This window comes from Barbus barbus (genome assembly GCF_936440315.1).
Source record: "Barbus barbus genome assembly, chromosome: 11".
In the NCBI taxonomy this organism is placed as follows: domain Eukaryota; kingdom Metazoa; phylum Chordata; class Actinopteri; order Cypriniformes; family Cyprinidae; genus Barbus; species Barbus barbus.
Genome location: NC_136739.1, coordinates 22,775,723 through 22,801,531, shown reverse-complemented (window position 1 = coordinate 22,801,531; position 25,809 = coordinate 22,775,723). Strand labels below are relative to the sequence as shown.

The 25,809-nt window shown below is 37.8% G+C and overlaps 1 protein-coding gene across 2 annotated transcripts; it reads left to right on the top strand.

The window, feature by feature from the left end:
- The first annotated feature begins 3,532 nt into the window (after positions 1–3,532).
- Positions 3,533–25,800, top strand: LOC306877337 (amyloid-beta A4 protein-like). Of its 2 annotated transcripts, XM_079429055.1 has the most exons (17): positions 3,533–3,755; positions 12,470–12,637; positions 13,978–14,107; positions 14,381–14,493; positions 14,754–14,944; positions 15,897–16,141; positions 16,359–16,529; positions 19,149–19,282; positions 20,260–20,334; positions 20,613–20,771; positions 20,952–21,080; positions 21,162–21,261; positions 21,799–22,002; positions 22,403–22,456; positions 22,543–22,613; positions 22,718–22,864; positions 23,997–25,800. In XM_079429055.1, the coding sequence occupies exons 1-17, from the start codon at positions 3,693–3,695 to the stop codon at positions 24,096–24,098; spliced, it is 2,256 nt and encodes a 751-aa protein (XP_079285181.1). In that variant the 5' UTR covers positions 3,533–3,692; the 3' UTR covers positions 24,099–25,800. The 2 variants fall into 2 exon arrangements, with proteins under 2 accessions (XP_079285181.1, XP_079285182.1); XM_079429056.1 differs by lacking the exon at positions 16,359–16,529.
- The last annotated feature ends 9 nt before the right edge of the window (positions 25,801–25,809 follow it).

The window sequence follows — 25,809 nt, the reverse complement described above, 5'->3', positions numbered from 1 at the left end:
TACCCATTTTTATTAGGTTATGACATCATGGACGGGTAGAATTGCATGTCATGTCTCCCACCCACATATATATATATATATATATATATATATATATATATATATATATATATATATATATATATATATATATATAATAAACAGTATATATATATATATATATATATATATATATATATATATATATATATAATAAACACAGGCAACGTTTTCAGATCTAGAGAATTCTCTAATTCAAATTCAGATAGCTTAGTCAATTGATTAATTTAGTTGTTTGTTTATTTATTTGATAATTACATTCTAATTCAGACAACTCACCTGTTAGATTACCTTCTGACAACCGCCTTGACCAGATTTTGTTATCACTGACTAGGGCATGGCAGGTGTAAAGGCCTGCATCTGCTGTAGAGATGTTGAGGAGCAGCAGGGAGCAGTTTCTTTTCTCCTTGTTTATGAAGAGTTGTGTCCTGTCCACGTAGGAATCATATATGATGCTCTTGTCTTGTAGATGAACATTCACTACTCTCTCAACTTTCTACCGTATCAGTTTAGAGTCATTAGAACAAGAGCAAGGCAAAAGTACATTCTTTCCAATGAATCCAGTCTTCATTTACGCCACTGCAGAACTATCTACAACTGTACAATAAACTAAAGTTACAGAAATATATAAAACAATAGGCCTATTCATCATAGCAAATAATACTCAATTTCACTTTGTCTGGAACATCTTTAGCATATCAGAGATTTTTGTATAGATTTTTTTACAAAAGAGTTTTATTCAAACAAAATATTACATAAAGACAATCTGAGTAAACACATATACTGTATAGTTTTACATTTTATCTTTCAATTTAAATTAAACATGCATATGTATAAAACAACTATTATTGTAAAATAATGTTAATTTATTTCTAATCTGTAGAGCTTCATTTATAGTTTGCTATGCAGTTATTTGACACTGTGGTCCATAGACATTCAGTAAAGACTCACTCATCATTGGCAGAAGTATCAGCAATGCCAGGGTCATAATTTACAGACAGGCAGACATATCTACAGATAGGCAGCAGCTAGTGAGGCTGGGAAAATTCTCATCCAGCACTCGCACCATCAGCACTGGAGAGAGCTGTGTTCTCTCCCCACTGCTCTTCTCCCTCTACACCAACGGCTGCACTTCTAAAGACCCCTCTGTCAAGCTCCTTAAGTTTGCAGATGACACCACACTGATCGGCCTCATCCAGGACGGTGACAAATCTGTTTAAGTCTGGTGCAGTCTTAACAACCTGTAGCTCAAAACGCTCAAAACAGTGAAGATGACCATGGACTTCAGGAGAAACCCCCTGCACTCCCCCGACTCACCATCATGAACAGCACTGTGACTGCAGTGGAGTCATTCAGGTTCCTGGGCACTACCATCTCCCAGGACCTGAAGTGGGATACTCACACTGACTCTATTGTGAAAAAGGCCCAGCAGAGATTGTACTTCCTTCGTCCGCTGAGAAAGTTCAACCTGCCACAGGAGTTGCTGAAACTGTTCTACTCCGCAATCATTGAATCCGTCCTCTGCACTTAAATAACTGTCTGGTTCAGCTCAGCTACCAAATCTGACCTCAGAAGACTACAGAAGGTAGTCCGGACTGCTGAGCGAATCATTGGTCCAACCCTCCCCACTCTCCAAGAACTGTACTTATCCAGAGTGAGCAAAGGGCTGGTAAAATCACTCTGGACCCCTCACATCCAGCACACTCCCTCTTTGAACTGTTGCCGTCTGGTCGACGCTTCAGAGCTCTGAGAACCAGAACGACCAGACACAGGAACAGTTTCTTCCCTCAGGCAATCCATCTCATGAACACTTGACATGGAACACACACTATTTATACACTTATACACTTATTTATCTAACACACATAATTAGTATACATTTCAAATTGCACACCTGTACATACAATTGTCACTTTGTATATTGTTATTCCTTATTTACTTGTTCTATTTTTTAAGTCTTCTTTTTATTATCTGTGTTTTTTGTTCTGTTGCTCTGTGGAAGCTTCTGTCACAAAAACAAATTCCTCGTATGTGTAAACATTCCTGGCAGTAAAGCTCATTCTGTTTCTGATTCTGATTTCTGTCCAAGAGGATATACATTTAGAAATAGCTATTATAGCATTTACCTAACACTAATAACTTGTTTAATTTAGTAAGTTTGTATTTGAATTGTATGCCTTAATAAAAGAAATAAAAAAAATGATAACATTTACCTACCGACCTGTAGGCTATATTTCCGTTTGTTTAACGGAACACAAATTTGTTTCCGTTTTTAACCACAGTTTGAGGCACTTCGTATTCCGCGCACTTTCACCCCGAGATGTAAGTTTATGGTTCTATAATTTTCAAGAACCTAGAACTTTTACATAAAATGCATGTATTTGCACCTGACTAGCCTGCCGCGTTTACTGCTTTTAAGCAACGTTTGTGAAAACAAAATCTCTGGACAAATGGGCTAAATCTAAAATCTTCAATGAATTGTTGCGTTAATTCCATAAGATGGCGCTGGAGGACTTTTAGTTTTTTTTTTTCCTTTTGTCTGTAATAGAAATAAGAGTTTAGACCCTGTTGCCACAAGACCACACTTTGGAAGCCTGGCTCCGTCTTTACCTAGATATATACAAATACGTAAACAAAGTACAAATACTTTTAATATAATTAGATTGAGAAACGTAGTGTGTACCATTTCCTATTGTTTCAATAATTCATGCATGTATCCAATTTCTTCCCTTACGAAAATTAATCATGGTTTTATTGTAGTAAAAGTATGGTAACCATGGTTTTTGGCGTATTGATTACCATTTGTATAACCACAGTTTTACTACAAATATCATGGTTAAACTATGGTTAGTGTACCAAAACCATGATTAATTTGTCTATCCATGTAATCCATGGTAAGCACAAATTCAAATCAATCAAATCAAATCACTTTTATTGTCACATCACCACAGCACATGTGCCTTCGTGAGTGAAATTCTTGAGAGCGTGCTCCAGACAGTGCAGAAACAATTTACATATAGACATTACCATACATACGTATTACGTACAGACTTATACAGATGACAAGGTTTGTCTTATACAGATGATTTGATTTGATTGATTTGAATTTGTGCTTACCATGGTTTCACTACCATGTTTTTATTATTATATGTAGTAAAACCATAGTTAATTTTCGTAAGGGTTGGAGCTAGATATGACATATTAATTTCTATAGCATTTGGAGAAATGTGGACCCTGCTGCCTACTTATAAACATCTTTGACCTAATTGGAGAGGTTATAATGGTCATATGGCTTTGGTTAGTTCTATAGCTATAAAAAGGTGTTACACTAAAATAATGCTATAGTTTAAATCGAACAGAGATTCAAGGCTTTGCTTGCTTCTCATTCATTCCAGTGTTTTGATGTATCGGTTAAATTCTGCGGTTTCCTCACTGACCACCTTCGATCTACTGTACAACTCCACTCTCTTGCGCACTCTCCAGTCGTGTGGTCAGCTGACTTTCACTGGAGCAGCTGTGTGCAGTCGCGCATTCTCACAAAGCACAACCAGCACAGACGATAGGGGAACACGGAGCTGAAAATCGCCACAGAAAAACCCTGATCCGCTCAGGACGTTCATCCATCAGGACGTGCTACATTTGGGAACACGGCCATGGGTATGGACCGTACGGTATTCCTGCTGTTAATGCTGACGACTCTGTCGCTCGCCATCGAGGTAAGAATAGTGATTGTGTAATGGAGAAGGAGCTTGATTCTCCTCCATACTTTAAAGGAGGGGGGAACGCAAAGCGAGAGCATGACACGGATGCAGACAGACATTTTGAGCGCTGCGGGATTGTCAGTGGCGTATTCTAGCAGGATCATGGTCTTTTCTAATGCGATGGGTTTTCTTTGCCATCATTGCTTTAAATCAATTAAAAAGTGTAGGGTGGAGCCTACTGGTGCAGCGGGATCGTAACGGGAGAACTGTAGCTTGAGAAAGTGATACATATCATTGAGAAAAGACGTGCATCATTCTGACATCTTTATAGGAAATCATTAACTTGTTTTTATATTTGGGAGTCATCTGCTCACCTTCATAAGAAAACATCAGATTCACATTCGAAGGACGTGCTGATTAAGAATTGCACGGTGGAAAATGCTGATATGGTGGTTTTATCTTGCTGTACCCGTGATGTTTTTATGTTTTGAGTAAATAAATATGGATCAGAGGAACATGAACTCGTGCCATGCAGATGCGGCTGGTGAAATCTGACAGCTTTTTGTCAAGGAGGCATGTATTAAAGAACGCAGTCCCTCATCACTTGCAATATATACACAGAATAAAGAAACATAAACCAGACGACTGGTTTGCAAGATTGCAGTGCTCCATTTTGGGCGAATAAATGCTGTGGCAGCAATCAGGCGGCCCTCCTTAACCACTCGCGCATCAGAGGAAAATCATTTCTCTGCGGCGCCTTTGCGCATCTAATATTCACACGAGCGTTTTATGAAGGGATTTGTTTTGCTATGTGGTGATGATTGTTAAAATGCTTAAATGCTGTGGGACTGGTTCATGGTGGATAGATCTTTTAAGGAATATTACAAAAAGATTTTAGTTGACAGGAGCAAGATGGCGTCTGTGAACTGCGGCGTTTCATTTTTTATCCAAACGGGGTAAAGGCAAAGATCTGCTCTGGACGGATTTAACCTGTCCACAAACAGACGCGCTTTATGCGTTGCATGCACAGATTATTTTTATGTTGGTATTTGTATGTTAAACTGAAGTCTTTTTGACTCCTGGTACATTTAAACTCATAAAAGAGATATTTAATTATATACTGCAATTCCATAATATAGGCCTATGCGTACATGGTGTTCGTGTTCTCTTAATATAAGGCATAGATCTATGTGATACCAATATCAGGGTGCAAATAAGAATCAGGGCGTTTAGGTGTGCCACCCACCCCCCATATTGAATACCTCTGAGGAAAACATAACAAACATTGTGTGGAGGAGGGAATAACTTAAAGTCTGTAAAATATGGCTCAATATTAGAAATATATTTCAGCATTATTGTTTCAGTTATCATGAAAGTTCCAATGCCAATCTGTGTGTATTTATAACATTGTGTCAAACCGGCCCTAGAAAAGAAAATGAGGTTACTATGGTGTTTTATGAAGTTACCTGATCTTAGCATATGATTCCCCTCTGGTTAATTTGTGAGGAACAAATTTGTAACATTATAGGAAGGTTCTTCTTAGGTTTCATTTTTAACAACCATAAACTAATGTTCCCAGAACATTCTTGGGGAAATTGGGACACTGCTCAAGCTTTGTCTGCTCAGATCGGTATTAGATAATGTATAATTAAAACAAATAGTTACTGGCATTGTTTTTCATGTTATTATTAACATGTCAATAATATCACAACAACTGTATGAAATCATATATTGTATGTGGGTCTTAGTCCATGTGGGTTAGCTTTGAGGTCATCTGCTATTTAAGATTAGATTAGATTAGATTCAACTTTATTGTCACTGTGTAGAGTACAAGTACAGAGCCAATGAAATGCAGTTAGCATCTAACCAGAAGTGCAAATAACAAAGTATATAAATAGATATAAAAATGTGTATATACATTCAGTTTTTATGACATATAGTGCAAGTTATGAGGTAGATGGGAAGAGACTAGCTCAGTGCAAATGACTGTACATACAACTTAGGTTGCAAAGAAATATAAACAGAAGGTGCATTATAAAGAGAGGTATGTAAGTAGCATATGTTTGTATATGGCCAATGACCTTAACGGCCTCCGGAGGTAGAAATGTGCAAGGGAATGTGCAAAATGTCAGAAAATGTGCAAAACTGCAGGAATAAAAAGAACATTGTGAGTGAGGAGTGCAGACAGGTTATTGAACAGTGGAGTATTTATATAAAACCATTAGGTGGTCCATCTTGGGTGTAGTATTCAGCGCCTGAGATTGGAGTTCAGTAGGCTGACAGCTGAGGGAAAGAAACTGTTCCTGAGTCGGTTGGTGCGACAGCGAAGACTCCTATAGCGTCTCCCAGATGGGAGAGGAGTGAACAGTTTGTGACTGGGGTGAGAGGAGTCTTTAATGATACTTTTCACTCTCCTTAGGCAGCGTTTGTGGTAAATGTCTTTGATGGAGGGTAGCACGACACCAGTGGTGTATTGGGCAGTTTTCACCACCCGCTGGAGGGCTTTCTGGTCTGAAACAGTGCAGTTGCCGTACCACACTGTGATGCAGTTTGTGAGTATGCTTTCAATAGTGCAACGGTAAAAGTTCAGCAGGATGTGAGGGGACAGGTGAGCTTCCCTTAGTTTCCTAAGGAAGTAAAGGCACTGTCGTGCCTTTTTGATCAGGGTGGAGGTATTGAGGGTCCAGGAGAGATCCTCAGAGAGATGTACACCAAGGAACTTGAAGCTTGCCACACTCTCCACTTCGGCCCCATCAATGTAAATGGAAGTGTGTGTGTGGTCCTTCTTAGTCCTCCGGTGGTCTACAATCAGCTCTTTGGTCTTCTGGGTGTTGAGTGCAAGGTTGTTGTTGGCACACCACGTTGCTAGGTGCTGGACCTCATCCCTGTAGGCCGTCTCATCGTTGTCGCTGATCAGGCCTACCACCGTGGTATCATCTGCAAACTTGATTATGGAGTTAGAGCCATATACAGGTATGCAGTCATGGGTGAAAAGGGAGTAGAGGATTGGGCTCAGCACACAGCCCTGTGGTACCCCAGTGTTTAGGGTGAGGACGGAGGAGGTGTGGTTATTGATCCTAACAGTTGGTGAGAAAGTCCAGGGTCCAGTTACAGAGGGAGGGGCTGATGCCAAGATCAATGAGCTCAGTGTGGATGGGATAACTGTATTGAAGGCGGAACTGAAATCAATGAATAGCATCCTGACATATGTGTTGGTTCTGTCTAGGTGCGTCAGGGCAGAGTGGAGAGCTGAGGCGATGGCATCCTCAGTCGACCTGTTGGATTTGTAGGCAAACTGGTATGGGTCCAGTGTTGAGGGCAAGCATGTTTTCAGGTGGGAAAGAACCAGCCTCTCAAAACACTTTGCAATAATGGGAGTAAGAGCAACTGGTCGGAAGTCATTGAGGGCCACTGTACCAGCATGTTTTGGTACAGGTACAATGGTGGCTGTTTTGAAGCAGTTGGGAACAATGGTTTGGGCCAAGGAGAGGTTGAAAATGTTGGTGAAGACCTCAGCCAGCTGTTCTGCACAGGCCCTAAGCACTCGGCCAGGGATGCCATCAGGGCCGGCAGCTTTGTGTGAGTTTACCTTACTCAAGGTGGAAAGTGTGAATGGCAGGTTGTCAGGTTTGAGCACAGCTTTGATGGGTGGTTCCACGATCAAAGCGAGCATAAAAGTAGTTCAGATCGTCAGGGAGGGTGGCATTGCTGTTTGGGGGTGTACTGTTTGCTGGTTTATAGTCTGTGAGGGCATGTCCACATTCGCCGAGGGTCATTGTTTTTAAATCTGTCCTCAATGCGCAGTTTGTAATTGTATTTGGCTGACTGAATTCCCCTGTTCAGATTGGACCTGGATAAGCTGTAAGCTTCACGGTCGCCAGATTCGAAGGCAGCGTCACTTGCCTTCAGCAGGAGCCGGACTTCCTTGTTCATCCAGGGTTTCTGATTGGGGTACAGTTTAATTACTTTATGGGTGGTTACCTTGTCAACACATCTGTTGATATGATGTAGAACAGAGCTGGTGTAGATGTTAACATCTGTGTGGGAGTCCAGTGTGGCCCGAGAAGCAAACAAATTCCAGTCTGTGTTCAGGAACTCCTGCTGTAGTGAGGAGTCTGCTTCTTCTAGCCAAACTTTAACAGTTCTCACAGTGGGTTTCACACGTTTGATGATGGGGGTGTATTTGGGTAGCAGGAACAGGGAGAGGTGATCAGATTGTCCAACGTGGGGGAGGGGAGTTGCTCCTACACATTGACTAAATTCATGTCAATTATACTGAAGGGATCATCAAAACTGAGTAAAAAGTGTGGCTTATTGTGGTAGGCGACATCTGAGTTTACTAAAAATTGACACCTTGTAAGTCACTATAAAATTTTGCACACTGACTGTTGCAAGAAATAAGACCCTCAAGATTTTTTCATTAAAGGTGTCACTTGTATTTAGTGTGCCAAAACAAGCTTTGAGAGTTTGTGTTGTCACCTCATTACTGGTCACCATAACCATGAACAAGCTATGAACAAGCCCTTGCTTAGTTTGCTTATAATTAGTAAATCTGTTTTCAGTCAGCCTCCATCTAAAAAAGGGCTTCCTTTGTTTGACTGGGAAATGTAGGTGGAACATGTAAACACGGTCGGTTTTAAATTATGTCTTTGAGTGCAAGTATAAAAACTAGCTCATTGATTTTGACAACCTTAAAAATGAAGCCAGAGCTGAATGGCTCTTGAAAGCTGCACATTTCATTTTGATAGATGCACTAATGTGGATCCTGAGCTGCTATGATAACCTGGCTGAGACACTATTTTAGGAGATTGATATTCGCAGATGATTAGCTTTCACGAATGCTTCAGCGGTTGTGTCAATATTAAAGCATTTCATATATCACACATTGACAGCAAACTGGTAATAATCCCATCTAAACAGCACATGTAAACTGATCTATAGCTGATATACAGCTCACTGCAGAAGTTAAGACCATTTTGTTTCTAACACATGGGCTGTGTCCAAATTCAGGGTCTGCATCCTTCGGAGTACTCATTTGAAGGATGTTACGTCACAGCGCCGCGACGAAGGCTGTCCAAATTCGTAGGATCCTTCAAATGCGGCCCACAAATACGTCCTCCTTTTCCCTGAATTGGAAGGATGGGTGTGGTGGATCCTTTCCCGTCCTACCTATCCCATAATTCTTTTCGGCAGAGCGTAATGGCGGACGAAGCGAGCGGTAGCGGAGTGGGAGAGGAGTTTCTCTGACAAAACAAGCTAAAGTTTATGCTTCGGCTCAATGAATTTGTAGGAGAAATTAGTAGAATACTTAAAAACAAATAAAAATAGGCTATAATGGCTTACCTGGATGTGACTGTCTTGTAGTCTGATATAAAAAATTCTCCGACAACGAGCAAAGAAAGTATTTAATTTATTTAATTGCTTTATTTCTTCCAAAATAATTAAAATGAGGAGAATAACTCTTTGTTTGTCCATTTTCCCGCTTCTTGCTTGGTGCTAGAGATGGGGAGTCGACTCCAAAAGAGTCGATTCCTCGACTCTCACTAGCCCTAGTGTCGGAATCGACTCCAGGTCAGGAATCGACTCCCAGTGTCGAGTGTTTTTTTCAAGTTCAACACCGCAACAGTTCATTATAACGAAAAGATTATAATGAACGTAAAGATACACAGAAATTAAAACAAAAAGATAAAGAAATGAGAAGAAAAAATAAGTAATGCCAGGAAAACAAAGAACAATAATGTATAGATAGTTTTTTTCTGTTGGGTCTGTTTTGCGGCTCAATCAATCATGATGTGGTTCAATACAGTCAATTGGTTGTGATTGGCACAAAACTCTGCAGTAGGTTTTACGAACCAATCATGTACCAGTCCTCAGGATGAGAGTGGGACATGCCCATAATTGGCAAGTGGTGGTTGATTGAGTGATACTGTTGAGTGATGACTGTTTTTGAATCCAGTAACGTTAACTTATAATGGCAACCCCGACCTCAACCGTGTGGAAATATTTCAACCAGACCGAATATAATATAACTAATATTTTTCAATGTTAAACAAAAAAAGTTAAAAAATAAAGTTAAACATGCTTAAGTTAAAGTTCATAGCTTCACTACATTAAAATTATATAAAATAATATACAAAATAAATAGATAAATACACTGTCTAAAACAAGTCTGCTTTTACAAGTTTAATGATTAATACTAACATATTGCACACTTAAATATGATTTGAAGAAGCTGCGATGTGAAAAGGAGGGGGATTTATAAGGTTTAGTTGATTAAACATTTTAGTATAGGAAACATTTGTATCCTCGCTCTTGACTCCTCAGGAAGCCTCCTCGTTCCTCGCCCTCCTCCCGGTGGAATTAAAGAATTTAGATGTCCTACATGAGAGCGGAGCTCGATCGGTTTCAGGGTCGTAGGACATACGAGCGAGAAGTGAGGAAACGAGGAAGCATATTGAGACGCACCTTCTGAATCCTGACCCTATTTTAATTCAAAGTAAATGGAGTCGAGGAGTCGATTCCACCGACTCCAAAATTAGGAGTCGGGAGTCGGAGTCGACTCCAAAAAAACCGGAACCGAACACCCCTACTTGGCGCTGTCACGGTTGCTAGGCGACAGGATATGAGCAACGGGTAAGGGAGGGAACTGAAAGAAGGGTAGGCTGTCCAAATTCACAAACACCGACTTCCGGGTTTTGCGGACTTCGGAGGATCCCTCCTCCTTCAACCGGGTAGGAAGGATCCTAAGGAGGATGCAGACCCTGAATTTGGACACAGCCATGGTTTTCCTAAAGAGCTAACTACTGTACTGTGGCCAGCATAATTACAGTATTCTGTTTTAAATTGCCCTACAGCAGAGGGATGTTTTATTGCACTGTAACCACCAAAGCATTTGTTACTAGGTTAAAAAGAAAAAACATTCCTATATCTATCTATCTAATGGGACAGATGCACATTTTAGACAGCTGGCTGTAGCAGCACTTCCACTGTTTTTATTCAGGACAAAAGGGGGAAAACACAACAGTCCCATAATTCCTCACGCTCAGTTGAACAGACTGGGTGGGTCTGGTTGTAAGGAACCTTTGTGACACACTGGGTCGAGGCCAGGTCAAAGACATACAAAAGAGGACAGCCATTATTCTCCGTCTCTCTCTCTTTCTCACTGACTTAGTTTATGAATTGAATGTCTTCTAAATATGTTTGTCTTTAGTCCTCCACTAATTTTCAGGACCTCAAAAACTCTTTTAACTCACAGTTCTTTCTCATATATTGTTCTCTTTCTTTCTTATAATTAAATATCTTCCCATCAAGAGATTAGATTGTTCTTAAGGCTTTTAATTCTGAAGTGAAGAGAGCTGTAGTGTTTTACATTGTACATTATGTAACTGGCATTGTGGCTCTAAAACAGATTAATATTTGTTTACAAGCATTTGTCAGATATAGAGAGGTTTTTTTTACCAGCTGAGTTGTTTCCCATTTTATATTTAGCTCTCACCATGTAGTTTTATATTTTAGTCAAAAAGAATGAAATTAGTTTGATAATTCACTTTTTAGTAAGACCCTCACACTTAACACATAAACGTCAGTGATCAGATTATTGTGCAAGACCATAAATATAGTTCACATTGTGTGATACACTGGGGGTGTGGCTTAGTATGGAGGAAAACAAACCCTCCTTAGTTACCAAAGTTATGTATTTCTGTATGGGAAATGAAGAGAAATGTAAAGCCTACCATTCAAAAGTGTGGGGTTTGAATACTTTTATGCATTAAATTGATCAAAAGTGACAGTAATAATAATTTTTTTTACATTGTTACAAAAAATGCCTATTCCAATTAAATGCTACTCTTTTGATCTTTCTAGTTAACAAAGAATCCTGAAAAAATTTGATCACGGTTTCCACAAAAGTATTATGGAGTACAACTGTTTTCAATATTAATAAAAGAAAAGTTTCTTGAGCACCAAATCAGCATATTAGAATGATTTCTGAAGGATCATGTGACACTGAAGGCTGGAGTTAATGGCTGCTAAAGAATCAGCATAGCCATCACAGAAATTATATTTTAAAATATATGATTGAAAACAGCTCTTTTAAATTGCACAATATTACTGTTTTAGTGTAGTTTTGATCAAATACATTTAGCCTCATTTAACATATAAGAGGATTCTTTCAAAAATCTTACAGACCCAAAACTTTTGAATTATAGTGTATATACAGTATATACATATTTATGTAGTATTCAATATTTTATTGAATACCAGGAGATGGCTTCAAAGGCTTACTTAACCCTATAACAGTACAATAATAATCCTGTAACAGCCACCACATAATGTATTCACATCACAGTGCTCACTCATAAACCCAACATTGTTCAATGTGTAAGTGTTTATCTAGTCGACTCTAGTATTTTTGGCTAGTTGGGACAACATTTGGTGCAATATTGAATCATATTTGTTGAATCCCTGTTCTTCCAAACACAGCTGCTGTTTATCCTCTTTACATTATCATCCATTCTCTATCTGCAAGTCAGATTGTACTTAGGACAGTCAATCAATAAAAAATGTGATCTGATTACTTCAATGATCAGCTGATGAACTAATCAAGTTAATGACAGTTGATCGTATATATCAATATATGCTGAGAAAAGCCCCTCGCATGAAGACAGCTGAAGATCATAAGCTTATGTGATAATGGTTCCTCATATTACCGCTGATTGTGCTGTTGGCAGGTACCATCAGATGACTCAGTGGGCTTGTTGGCGGAACCCCAGGTGGCCATGTTTTGTGGGAAACTCAGCATGCATATCAACATCCAGAGTGGCAAGTGGGAGCCAGATCCAACTGGCACCAAGAGCTGCATCGGCACCAAAGAGGGCATCCTTCAGTACTGCCAAGAGGTAATGAGAGAGAAAAGAGATAACAATGAGAATGAGTTCTGCTGCAGTGTCTGTGTTACTTGTCAATAGTTACACGGATTGTAAAACATTATTGTATCGTGACTACTTTATTAATTAAAGTCAATTATATAATGACAATCACAGTAATTAATAGCCAAGGGCCTTCTGAGTATTACATAAGCACGTCAAGTTCTATTAAGTGGTTGACTCGTGAGTTTTTCAATGGCTGATGATGTTATTTAGATGTGTGGACGATAGCCAATACAATGCCAATATACTCCATCATTCAGAGGTTTGGGGTCAGTAAGAATTTTTTAAAGAAATGAATACTTCTATTCAGCTATGGTATGATCAAAAGTGACAAAGACATTTATAATGTTACAAAAGATTTCTATTTTAAATAAATGCTGTTTTTTTTTAATGGAGAATCTTAAAAATATTTTAACAGTTTTCATAAAAAATATTAAGGAACAAAATTATTTTCAACAATGATAATAATAAAGAGGAAATGTTTCTTGAGCACCAAATCAGCAAATTAGTATGTTTTCTGACAGAAATAAATTACATTTAAAAATATATTTAAATCAAATTAGAAACAGTTTTGTAATAATATTTTAAAATATTACTATTTTAGCTATATTGAATTGAGTCAAATTACACAGTCCTCCTCTTTACACATTCCTTGTCTTACTGTGCAAAGAGAAATGTACAGCCACAAAGTCTGAGGTTTTGGTAGTGAGAGAAAACAGATTGAAAATGTGAAGACAAACAGTTATTTTTTGGATTAATTGGAATTCATGGAATTAATAGGGATAATAATAGGGACCAATTCTCACTATTAACTAGTTGCTTATTCACATGCCTATTATTAACATATTGGCTGTTTATTGGTACTAATAAAGCACATATTGTGCATGACCATATTCCACATGCCTACTGCTAATTCTCAAACTTAACAACTATCTTACTCATTATTAATAAGCAGCAAATTAGGAGTTGATTGAGGCAAAAGTCAATAGTTAGAATTGGACCTTAAAATAAAGTGTGACTGAATTTATTAATGCTGACTGGTGATGGGAAAAAAAGTCATTTAAAAATTAGTTGTCAACCCCAAATTTTAATTTCAGCACCCATAAGCACATTACTATTATTTATATTTTCAACATTCTGATATGTATTCTGACTTCCCAATGAATAAAATCAAGGGATCTTTTTTCTCATCGTTTAACCTGTTTTACTTGTAAATAGGTCAGATTATGAAAGTAAAATTGTTTGCCAATGGCTTTCCTATTTTCTGTTCAACATCATCTGGTAATTGTACCCCGCCTTGACTACCACAGGTATACCCAGACCTCCAGATCACTAACGTAGTGGAGGCCAACCAGCCCGTCAGCATCCAGAACTGGTGCAAAATGGGTCGTCACCAGTGCCGCAGTCGCACGCGCATTGTGGTCCCCTACCGCTGCCTGGGTACGTATGCGTGTTTACAGAAAGACTATCCTTCAACGTGACGCTTACATCAGAGTACTCTGCCACTCCTGGGGTATTAACCTGGATTTGTGGGACATTAAACTAATGCTTTTACCGTGGCTGTTGTGTGATTTCCTATCATCCTTCTGCATCAGATAAGATGAGATTCATCAAAACACACCCTTTGCTCAGGACATTTTACCCTCCAAAGTACATATCAGAAGAAATCTATCTGAGCACCTGGTGAGCAAATGTTTGCTTTTTTTTTATTAGTTGGGGAGTTTGTCAGCGATGCCCTCCTCGTCCCAGATAAATGCAAGTTCCTGCACCAGGAGCGAATGGACATGTGCGAGAGTCACCTGCACTGGCACACAGTGGCCAAAGAGGTCAGAGGTCACACCACATGAGTAAAGCCACACGGAGCCAGATCCAGCACCTATTTTAGTGGATACCCATCTTACATGCTTCTTATATCAATCTTATTCGCATGTTAAATAATGGCGCTGACAGATTATGATTGAATTGGATGTATCATTAATCTCTAGCCACAAGAGTGTTCTACTTCTAGCTGTATGATGACTCAGCACCTTATACCTCTCTCGCTTTCTTTCTCGCTCGCTCGTTCCCTGTGGCTGGCCCTCTGCAGTCCTGCGGTGATCGTTCCATGAATCTCCATGACTACGGCATGCTGCTGCCGTGCGGCATCGACCGTTTCCGTGGTGTAGAGTTTGTGTGCTGCCCTGTGGAGGAGCAGAAGGAGTTAGACAGCGAGGAGCAGGAGGAGGCCAACTCAGATGTGTGGTGGGGCGGCGCAGAGGCCGAGTATACTGACGGCAGGTACACAAACACAAGCAGTTCTTCAAAACTCTTACTGACACTGTCTTTCACTGACTTTTTGTTACAAATTATATTATCAAGAGATATATAAATGATAGAAATAAAGAAAACATTTAAAATAACAGATGTATTTGCAATTTACTGTGTCCCCCCTTTCCTTTAATAATTGCAGCATTTGAGCTGCATGAACTCATTTAATCAAGTTTGTGTAAAATCTGATGATTATGTTCTCTAGCCTGATTTGGGAAAGATGAAAGGCATCCTCTACAGCAAAAATACTTATTTTGAGGGTCTGAATTTATGCTAAATATAAGTTGGAAAATATAAGTCGCAAAATATTTAATTGAAAATAAATTCAGTTTCAAATACTTTCAAATAACAAAATATTTAGCCAAATGTACTTTGAATAGGCAAGAGAATATGAGTTATTATGAGTCAATACTTTTTTCAGTGAATGTTTGAACAGTATATTAAAATTTAAAATATATGAAAATGTGAGGAAATACAAGTACCTTATTGTAAATATATTTTAAAATCTATATTAGCAATATATGTTTGGCTATTTATGTATAATATAATACAATAATATAAATATATCTAATGAAGTGAAATTGAAATAATGTATCTAATTTTTTTTTGCCATGTGATATTTGTGCTTTAACTGAAGAATAGTTAACCAAAATATAAATTGAATTTATAAAGTTATGAAAGTTATTAAATTATAAAGATATTTGTGAACAAAGAAGTTCACATGATCAATGTCACCAACTTGATTAGTGCAAAGAAATAAATATTTTCTTAAATATTTCACATTCATATTTAATGTTTTTCTTGTTCACACTCTTATGAATCTATTCATTTTATGGTTTAAATTATATTCTGAATCCCATATCTTCAGTGTGTAGTTTGAGAAATTTATTTGTCATCATCTTCATACATTTTTTCATCACAGCATACTACGAGAACAGGCCCCGACCAAACCTGAGCCTGCTGTGACTGAGGATGATGAGGATATCAACAATAAGGAATATGAAGTCTGGGATAACGATGAAGATGGTGACGGTGAAGATGATGACGACGAGGAAGATGACGATGAAGACACAACTGACGAACAAGACACCAGTGAGCAGACCTCCAACGTTGCCATGACAACCACCACCACTACCACAACAGAGTCTATAGAGGAGGTTGTGCGAGGTGAGATTTCTGTATGCTTATATGTCCATATGTTGACATGATACATTTCAGTGGTACATTTCCAAACATTAGAACTATGAATACTAATGAGCTCATGTGGCATTTCAGGACATACAATTTGAATCATCATTGTGTAGTTCCTTAAATGGGCAAAACTTGAGCAAAACCTTACATATGAACACTTAAACAAATCCACTGAGTGTCTCTTCCCCATCAGCGGTATGCTGGGCCCCTCCTCGGTCGGGGCCGTGCCATGCCAAGCTATCCCGCTGGTATTTTGTGGTGCAGACGGGCCGATGCACCCCCTTCAAGTTTGGGGGCTGCGGGGGTAACCGCAATAACTTTGAATCTGAAGAGTACTGCATGGCTGTCTGCAGCAGCAGCGTGTGTAAGTCCAGACGTCTCCTGAGAGGAAGTTCATCTCTCCGCCAGCACTAACCAGCACATCGTCTCTTCCTCACTTTCTTCGCTTCATTCGTGCCAAACTCACAAGCTCAGCAGATGGCTGGATGCTTTAGCTCGCATGGATTACAGGTCTGTGTGAGGTGACTGTTGGCAGAGCGTCTTGTTCTTTAAGTTTAACCTCCTGCTGACTTTTCTGAGCGCACTGAGCACTCAAACTTTTCTTTAACTCTCCATCTGTGTCTTCTGAATCTACAGAACCATGGTAAAAGAAAAATAATATTGTGATCTACAAATCAGGATTTAAAATAAGTTACAACACTGGTTATAGGGCTGAGTGGTGTGAGAGTAGTTAGTTTGAATGTTTTGATACTGTTCTGACTTTTTTAACAAGTGTTACATAATGGGGAAACTGTCTGGGCGCTGATGCTGTATTTCATATATTTGAATATATATTTATGTGTGTATGTATGTGTATGTGTGAAAGAAACTATGAGCATGCAATGCCGTGATCAGTTAAGTCATGAAGTTAACAAAAAGGCGATTAAAGCTGCCATAAAACTGTGCATTCATGTACTATATGAGTTATGTTAAGAACATGTCTCTGAAATGGTTTTCAAAACTGTCCTGGAGCAGCCCAGCACTGTCTCCCTCATCTAACACACTCCATTCAGCTCATCAGCTCATTAGAAGAGACTGAAATGGGTCAGAAAAGGTAGAGTTGAGAGAAAATACGGTGCGTGTCAGATCCGCGTCACGTTCAGCAGCGACATCTCTTAAAGAAATAGCAGCCAAAACAATCAAATATCCAACTGCTGTGATGTCTGTTCATCAAGAACAAAAGAAAAAAAAGAGGTAATCAGCAACTTTATAGTTTTAAGGATTCATCTGTATTTAGTTTAGAATTTAGTGTTTGATAACTTTATTCAATTTCTGTATATTTCTGCTGAGGTGCACAGGTAGATAAATATGACATTTATTATAATGAGTTTATTTGAAGTTTGTTTTAAGTTCACTTAAATTAGAAGTCTAATAAATGTTCAAGTTGATAGCTCTTAATTATAATGAAAAGTTGAATGGCTAGAGTCAATGGTTAAATATTTGGGGGAAATCAGTATTAGTTGGTATCAGTGATACTGGCCTTCAGTCATAAAAAATAAAGATGCCATTAAACAAATATTAAGAGTGCTCAAAAATAAAAAATATGTTGACAGCTTATACAAGCTAATCTGTTATTACTCATGCATGAAAATTACGTGGTACATAATACTGAGCTAACAACAGATTAACATAAACAATTACCAAAAGTGAGTCTTCAGTGTACATTGTGGGATTTTTAATTAAAGACAATAATCAACCAATGTTCTGGATGCTCCAGAAAGGACAAGAATATAACAGAATGTTACAGAAACTTCTAGAATGTTCCTATCCTTAAAAAAGCAGAATATCTTTAAATAAAATAGATAGATAGATAGATAGATAGATAGATAGATAGATAGATAGATAGATAGATAGATAGATAGATAGATAAATTCAAAAGTCTTTAACTACTAGTATTTTTATTTAGATATTTTGTTTATCTAGATGAAAATGCTCTCAATGCTGTAGTTAAGAGTGGTGTTTTTGTGTGTCAGCCTCCAGAGGTTTCAAGTAGATACTTACAAATTTGATAGCGTGAATGTTTGTTTGTGCTTTTGGTTGTTTTGAGAACACCTGCATCTCAATGAGTGTATTTCCTAACCTGCTGAACACTGCGTTTCTGTACGTCCCTCCCCCATTCTCTCTCTCTGTTTGCGTTTATCTCTGTGTGTGGGCCAGTGATGGAGCTGTAGTCGGCCTCTGGTCAGACCAGTCTGTGGCAGCGGTTCAGTGGGCGGTTTCCGCTCGGTTAAGCACAATGCTGGACTCTGTGGGAAAGTGACAGCGGAGCAGCCCTCATTCTGACAGGGCATATTCCTCGCAGCCGGTCTGGCTGTTCCTGCATGCTCGCTGTCAGAAAGTGTCACAGCAGCTTCACAGGAGCTGCTACAGAACACACATATGAAATACAGCTCTCACATGGTCCACACACACACACACACACAGCGGCACAAAAAAGTATTTGGACACTTATGCAACACTGAAAATTGTCACTGCATTATAAAATATCAAACCACTTTGCATTTATTTTGTCATTTTGTCAGGTTTAAAATATTAAAACAGTAAATATACTGTTTAAAATTAAGACATTTTACTTTTATTGGAACATATCTGCATGTCTTTTTAAAATTAAAACTGAAAACCCCTTACTTTTTGAATACTTTTGTCAAAACACTTTTTGTGGTCACTGTATATACACAGATGTACCATACTGGATGATTTTCCAGCATGACAGCTCTTTAACTCTCTGAGCGCACCTAAAATATGCAATATAGCAATCTTTGGCAAAAGCAAGCTCACATAAATGTTTCTGTCTCTGCTAACCTATTTTAACCTGCACTTGAACTAGCTGTTCTTTCCCAGGAGTCTTTGCTCTCTTTGCTGTAAGGAAGATTCTCTGGCTCATATATATCTGGGGTTTTTTTTTTTTTTGCTTTCACTGAGCAAGACTTCTCATTTTCTCTAGTGCCAACCATGGCCCCGAGCCCTGCAGATGCTGTGGATCGTTACCTGGAAGCTCCAGGAGATGTCAATGAGCACACCTACTTCCAGAAGGCAAAGGAGAGCCTGGAGGCCAAACACAGAGAGAAAATGTCAGAGGTGGGAACCTGAGTAGAGTGATACGTTTGCAGTGGGGCAAAGTTCTTTGACAAAAACAGGGTGATGGTAGTAGGGCTGGACAATAGCGCTAGAAACATCTGATAGGATTTTGATATATAGCATTCCATATGTATGTTTATGTATACGAGTGTGTTTCAATGGTGATTTGTTTTCAATCATAGGAACCATCATTTCAACCCAAAGTTGTAGATTTAAAAAGGTTATTACAGGAAATAACAAAGTTCAGTTAAAATAATCAATGCTATTTTTCCACACCATTTTTCACTAAATTAACAAGACAAAGGAATCTATTCAATCATTTTCATTAATATGCACAACAGTTTGTAGTAATAAATAGCAGTCTTTATCTACATATGTATATTAGTAAAATATTTAAAGCATAAAAATTAAACATGGATTCCCATGAACAGTTGTGTTGTCTAAATAAAAAGCTAAATCAGAGTTTGAGTAGCAGTAGTAAATTTTATATTAGAATTAAAAATTGAATTTAATAAATATATATCTATTAATCTGTCTATATTAAAATCTGCATTTAACTACTACTAGTTTTAGTAAAATAAATAAATATATTTTGTAATAAAAAGCAACATTTACCTATTTACTACATGTTTTACTAAAACATTCAGAACATAATACAAACAACAAATAAATTGTTAAATCAGAGTTTTGAATCAGTTCAGTGAAACTGACAGTTTGAAGCGATTATTTTAACCATTTATTTGGAACTCGACTGCATTTTTGTAATTTTTTGTTTAAAAAACCTGTAAAATATTGTATTTCAAAATATAGTATTAAAGTAGTATAAACAATAAATTAATATATAGTTAGGAGCAATTATTTATTAATACATTCGTTTTTAAATATTATATTGTGTATTACCATTGTACATGTCCAAAAATAAGTGTTCAGAATTCATTTGATGACTCTGTCCTTCGTTTTCTCTTATCTCTGTTCAGGTGATGAGAGAATGGGAGGAGGCAGAGAGACAGGCGAAGAATCTTCCTCGTGCTGATAAGAAGTCCATAATTCAGGTAGCCTCTCAGCTCTTAAAAAATGTGAATGGGATATGTTGGCTAATGATTCAGAAGCAGTGAACGGTGGAGAGTAAACAACATTATTGATCATATAGCGATTTGTGAATCTGTTATATAAAGCACTTAGCGGGGTTGCAGTTCAAGTGCATTCAGATTTAGCAGTACAGCATACATTAAAGTGGAGGGTGGATTTTCAAGGGGATTGAAAGGCTTGCGGTTTTTTATACTTCAGAATTAAATGGCTGCTGGCTTTGTGTTCATTCGTGTTTCTATAGCGCTTCCAGGAGAAGGTGGAGGCGTTGGAGAAGGAAGCGGCCGGGGAGAGACAGCAGCTGGTAGAAACCCACATGGCACGAGTGGAAGCTCTGCTGAACGACCGTCGCCGTCAGGCTCTGGAAAGCTACCTTAGCGCCCTGCAATCTGACCAGCCTCGGGTATTCACACACAACCATAGTGCTGAACTGCAAACAAAATGCCATATGTTGCACAAATGTGTTTACAGTAGTAATTAGCTTAATTTGTCTCTTATCTGCTAATCTAATTTCTGTGTCATGGATAAATGGCAACCGCTAACCAAGAAAAACCTGTTTTGTCCTGTGTCCCGTCTCATACAGCCTCGACAGGTCCTCAATCTGTTGAAGAAGTACATACGAGCGGAGCAGAAGGACAGGCAGCACACTCTCAAACACTTTGAGCATGTGCGAGAGGTGGATCCCAAGAAGGCATCTCAGATTCGGCCCTTTGTAAGGATGTTGAGCTGTTCTTTCCTACTTCATAAAATGTGTTGACACTTCAAACTTCATTTTGACCGCTTGTGCCCATAGGTGATGACCCACCTACGTGTGATTGAAGAACGCATGAACCAGTCCTTGGGGTACCTCTACAAGCTGCCACAAGTGGCTAATGAAATCCAGGACCAAGTGGGTGAGTGTGAGGCGGTTTATTTGGTCATGTGTGGAATGTGTTTTCAAACTGGGAACCACTAAAAGTTTGGGGGAGAATAAATAATAGTGATAATAATAAAAAGTTAAAAAAATATGCACATAAAAACGCTTCTCTGTTCATTGCAATACACGTACATTACCATTCAAACATTTGGGGTCAGTTGGATTGTTTTAAGTCTTTTATAATCATGAAGGCTGCGTTTATTTTAATATATTTTAAAATGTGATTTATTCCTGTGATAATAAACCTAAATTTTCAGCAGCCATTACTCTTTAGTGTCACATGATCCTTCAGAAATCATTCTAATATGCTGATTTTGGGGCTCAAGAAACATTTATTATTATTATTATTATTATTTTTGAAAACATTAGTGATGTTTAATATTTTTATATAACAAAAACTTTTATTTTGGATGCGATTAATCATTTGACAGCACTAATTCAAATGTTTGAACCTGTTTTAACAAGTGTTAAAAACCCTTGATTAAGGTCTCTCATCCTTTCTTTCTTTCTCCAGCTTTGCTGATTCAGCGTGACCAGGCTGAAGTCACCCAACAGTTGTCGTCTCTTCAGAGTAAGATGAGGGTGAGCTATGGGAACGACGCCCTGATGCCCGACCTGCCTGACAGCACCACCCCCCTGGACACCCTGCCACCGGAGCAGGACGGCCTGGGCTTCATCCACCCCGAAAGCTTTAACCAGGCCAACACTGACAACCATGGTAAACATTTGCACTCTGAATGCCGTAACTCAACTGCCAACTTTTAAAAGGCCCATTTTCATGATCGCCATAAACAGATATAGAGTAACCAGTAATATACAACTATACACTGCTGTTCAAAAGTTCAGGGTCATTGAGAATTTTTTTTTATTAAATAATGATCGAATGTGACAGTAAAGACATTTATAATTAGTGCTGTCAAACAATTAATCGCATCCAAAATAAAAGGTTTTGTTTACATAATATGTTTATTTATTATATTTATCGTGTACATATAAATACACACACGTGCATGTATATATTTAAGAATAATATTTTACTTTTATATATTAAATATATTTATACATAATATAATTTATGTGAATATATAAATATATACACGTTTTTTTGTCTTGTTTAGTTGAACCCGTAGATGCCCGTCCAATTCCAGATAGGGGTCTGCCTACGAGACCCGGTAAGTGTGTATATGTTATTTTCACACATTGCTTTGTTTAATATCATATGTCTAATTGTTATGTTCATATGTGTGGTTGGTTTTAGAGATTCCAAAGGTTCGGCTGGACATTGAGGAAAGGCACAACGCTGGTTATGATGTTCGTGACAAGAGACTGGTACAACAGTTTAACGCAAATATTTAGCTAAAAAATATATAGAAATAAAATATATCTAATATTTCATATTATAAAAAGTGATAATTGTGTTTGTGTTGAATCAGATGTTCCTTGCAGAAGACATGGGCTCTAATAAGGGGGCAATCATTGGGCTGATGGTGGGTGGAGTTGTCATCGCTACTGTGATCGTAATCACTCTTGTTATGCTAAGGAAGAAGCAGTACACTTCTATTCACCATGGAGTTATTGAGGTGAGACGCAACATATTATAAAAATATGAAGACTTCAGATGCAAAAACCATCCAACACTTTTTAAAATATGGCACTCAATAACTAAGTAATTTCACTTTAATGGCAAAGAAAAGGTTATTAATCAAAGCATAGGTGCCTGATAAAAATGTTCATTTAAAAGAAAAAGTATTTTTAGCATATGAAGTCTTCATGTCTTTCCATGGCCATGGGAGTAATAAAAAAATATTACTGGTATATTATATTAAATATATTAAAAGAAATATCTCCCGCCAGTTCTAAAATGTTTCATAAGCTAGAAATTGCTTGATTTAAAAATCATTAGCCATATAGAAAAAAATCTATATTCTACAATCTACAAATATATTTTTTTAAATGTATTTCAAAATATACAAAAAATATATTAATGTAAATATATCCTCTACCAATATATTTCTGTCTGTTTTAAATATATAAATATATTTTTTAAAACCATTTAAAAATATATTTTGCCCTCCATATATTTCAATCCAAGGAAAAATACTAATGTCAAGTTTGAAAAAAAAATTGTCTATAACATGTGAATAAAAATCTAAATACTTTGCAATACAATATTACAGTATAACAAATAAAAAATAAATCTAGTTTTGTTCTCTAGTAGGTTATTCCATCCACATTTGCATTTAGCTTAAATGTAGGCTACTCTAAGATTATTAACATTTTAATGCTCAAAATATATATTTATTTGCCATATGTGTATCCACTAATTATAACGGTCTGAGGCATAAACTATTAAAAATCATGTTCACTCAGTTAAATAAAATATAGTTATTAGATGAAAAACTTTTTTTCAATCAGTTTTTTTTTTTTTTTTTTCAGTTAGGCAATTTTTCTAGTTTTCATTTAAGTTGAAATACTAAAATTACTAAATCTAAACCTGAAATAAAAAAAAATATTATTTAAAATAATAATAAAAAAAAACATAAAATTACTGAAACTTGAACATTAAAAAAAAAAAGAACTATAAAAGTTTAGGGGCAAATTAGTAAAAGTTCAAAATAATGAATGCTAATTCGTATATAAATAAACACTGCTGGGAATCTTAGTCTAGGTCTGAGCAAACACTTTTAATCACAACCTAATTTTTTCTATCAGGTGGATGCAGCGGTGACCCCCGAGGAACGTCATCTCACTAAGATGCAGCAGAACGGCTATGAGAACCCCACCTACAAGTTCTTCGAGCAGATGCAGAACTAAAGAACCACTTCAGATCCCTACATTCCCCATCACCACCACTACCATCACCCCACTGCATCAGGACAGAGAATGCAGACTGATCTCTCATACACACTATCACTCAACTCTGTCACCATGGAGATGAGAGTGGCTTCCATCACCTGACCATTTCATCCAATCGAACGAGCGCTCACTCAGTTTGCAGAGGAGTGATGCATCATTGCCGCCCATCCAGCCATCTGTCAGTACGATGGTCCATCTGTGCGCTCCCATGCCTGTCCATCACAGCACTGTGTGGTGAATGAGCCGTTCTCTTTGCCTGTGCTTTCCTTCTTACTCATGATCCTCTAAACCATCAAGAGGTTTTTTTCTCTCTGCTCTCTCTCAACCATTTTTGTTCCCCTCCAGAACTTCTGTAAGCACTTACATCTCCTCCTCTTTTGTTTGCACGTTTCCTTCCTCCTTCCTTTTTCCTGGGCACTCAGATGATGCAGTGCTGTGTTTGGCTACATGAGGCTCCAACCGCAAACAACCAGATGCCGAATTATATACTCATTGTTAAACTTTCCATTCAGGTTTTTTTTTCTGGAAAAAAAAAAATACATACGGAAAAAAAATGTAAAAACAAACAAAAAACCATTTACAGAGATAAGAAATGAATGTTTGTTTTTATTTTGTGTGTAATATGTATTGAATTAAGGCAGAAACTAGCTGTATCTATATAGTGCATGGCAATTTTAACAGAGAGATGGTTTCTGGATCCAGGCGCAAACTTTGACCTCTCTCTCATGTAGAGATTTTAGCTGGATTGTACATTTTATTGTCTTCTTGTGATCACATTTTAAATAAGTGAAAAATATCTGCTTGGCTACATCGTCACAGGGACATGCTTTAATCGAAGTGTGCTTTTTCTTTCTTTTGGACCATGCCGCGCACACTTTAATGGTTGCATGGGGCTGGAAAAAGATGTATGTATTGTATTATGAAGTGTAATATTAGCCCACGTTTTGGTTCGTTAATGTTCTACGCACGCTTTGTTTTTGGGGAAGGGTCTAGGCCCTTTTTGCCTCATGAAGTTTTAGTCCATGTCAGGATTTGGTATGGGGCCGGGATTAGGGAAGGGAGGTATGGAGAGGTGGTGGGATTTTGCTTCAGAAATAGCCACCATTTTCAGATTGTCTGATTTTTGTCCCACTTTCCCCTCTTTGTATTCCCCCAGTGTCTGTGATATTCACGAACACATTTTGGGACAGAAACACCTCACCTTCTCCCCCTCTTTTATTGTTTCACTTAAGTATCTCATAGCACCTTACAGGCCAGAGCAGGTAGGAAGGAGCGGGTAGATATGAAATATTAATGTAACGCAGCCTTTTGAAATTACCTCTCAAGAGTTATTTTAAAAGTGCCACGACGTTGAAGGAAATTGTGAATTGTTGTAAAATACATTGTATGAGACACACAGCCATTAAACAAGTCAAACATTGTGCAGTTATGTCACAGTGCACACTGCTCATTACGTTTCTGTATAGAATTACCTTAGCTCTAAAATCTGGTGTTGTGCTGATTAGTGGATACTCTTGAGGTGAGTGTCTGTGGTCAGTAGGGAACAAAGAAAGCTCTTTCTGTGACTTTCTCCGTCAGTATCTATTCAAACCATTGGCTTAGAAGGGGAAAAGCTTTCTACAACACTGTAACCCATGAATAAAGTTTTGAATGTACATACAAACGCCTT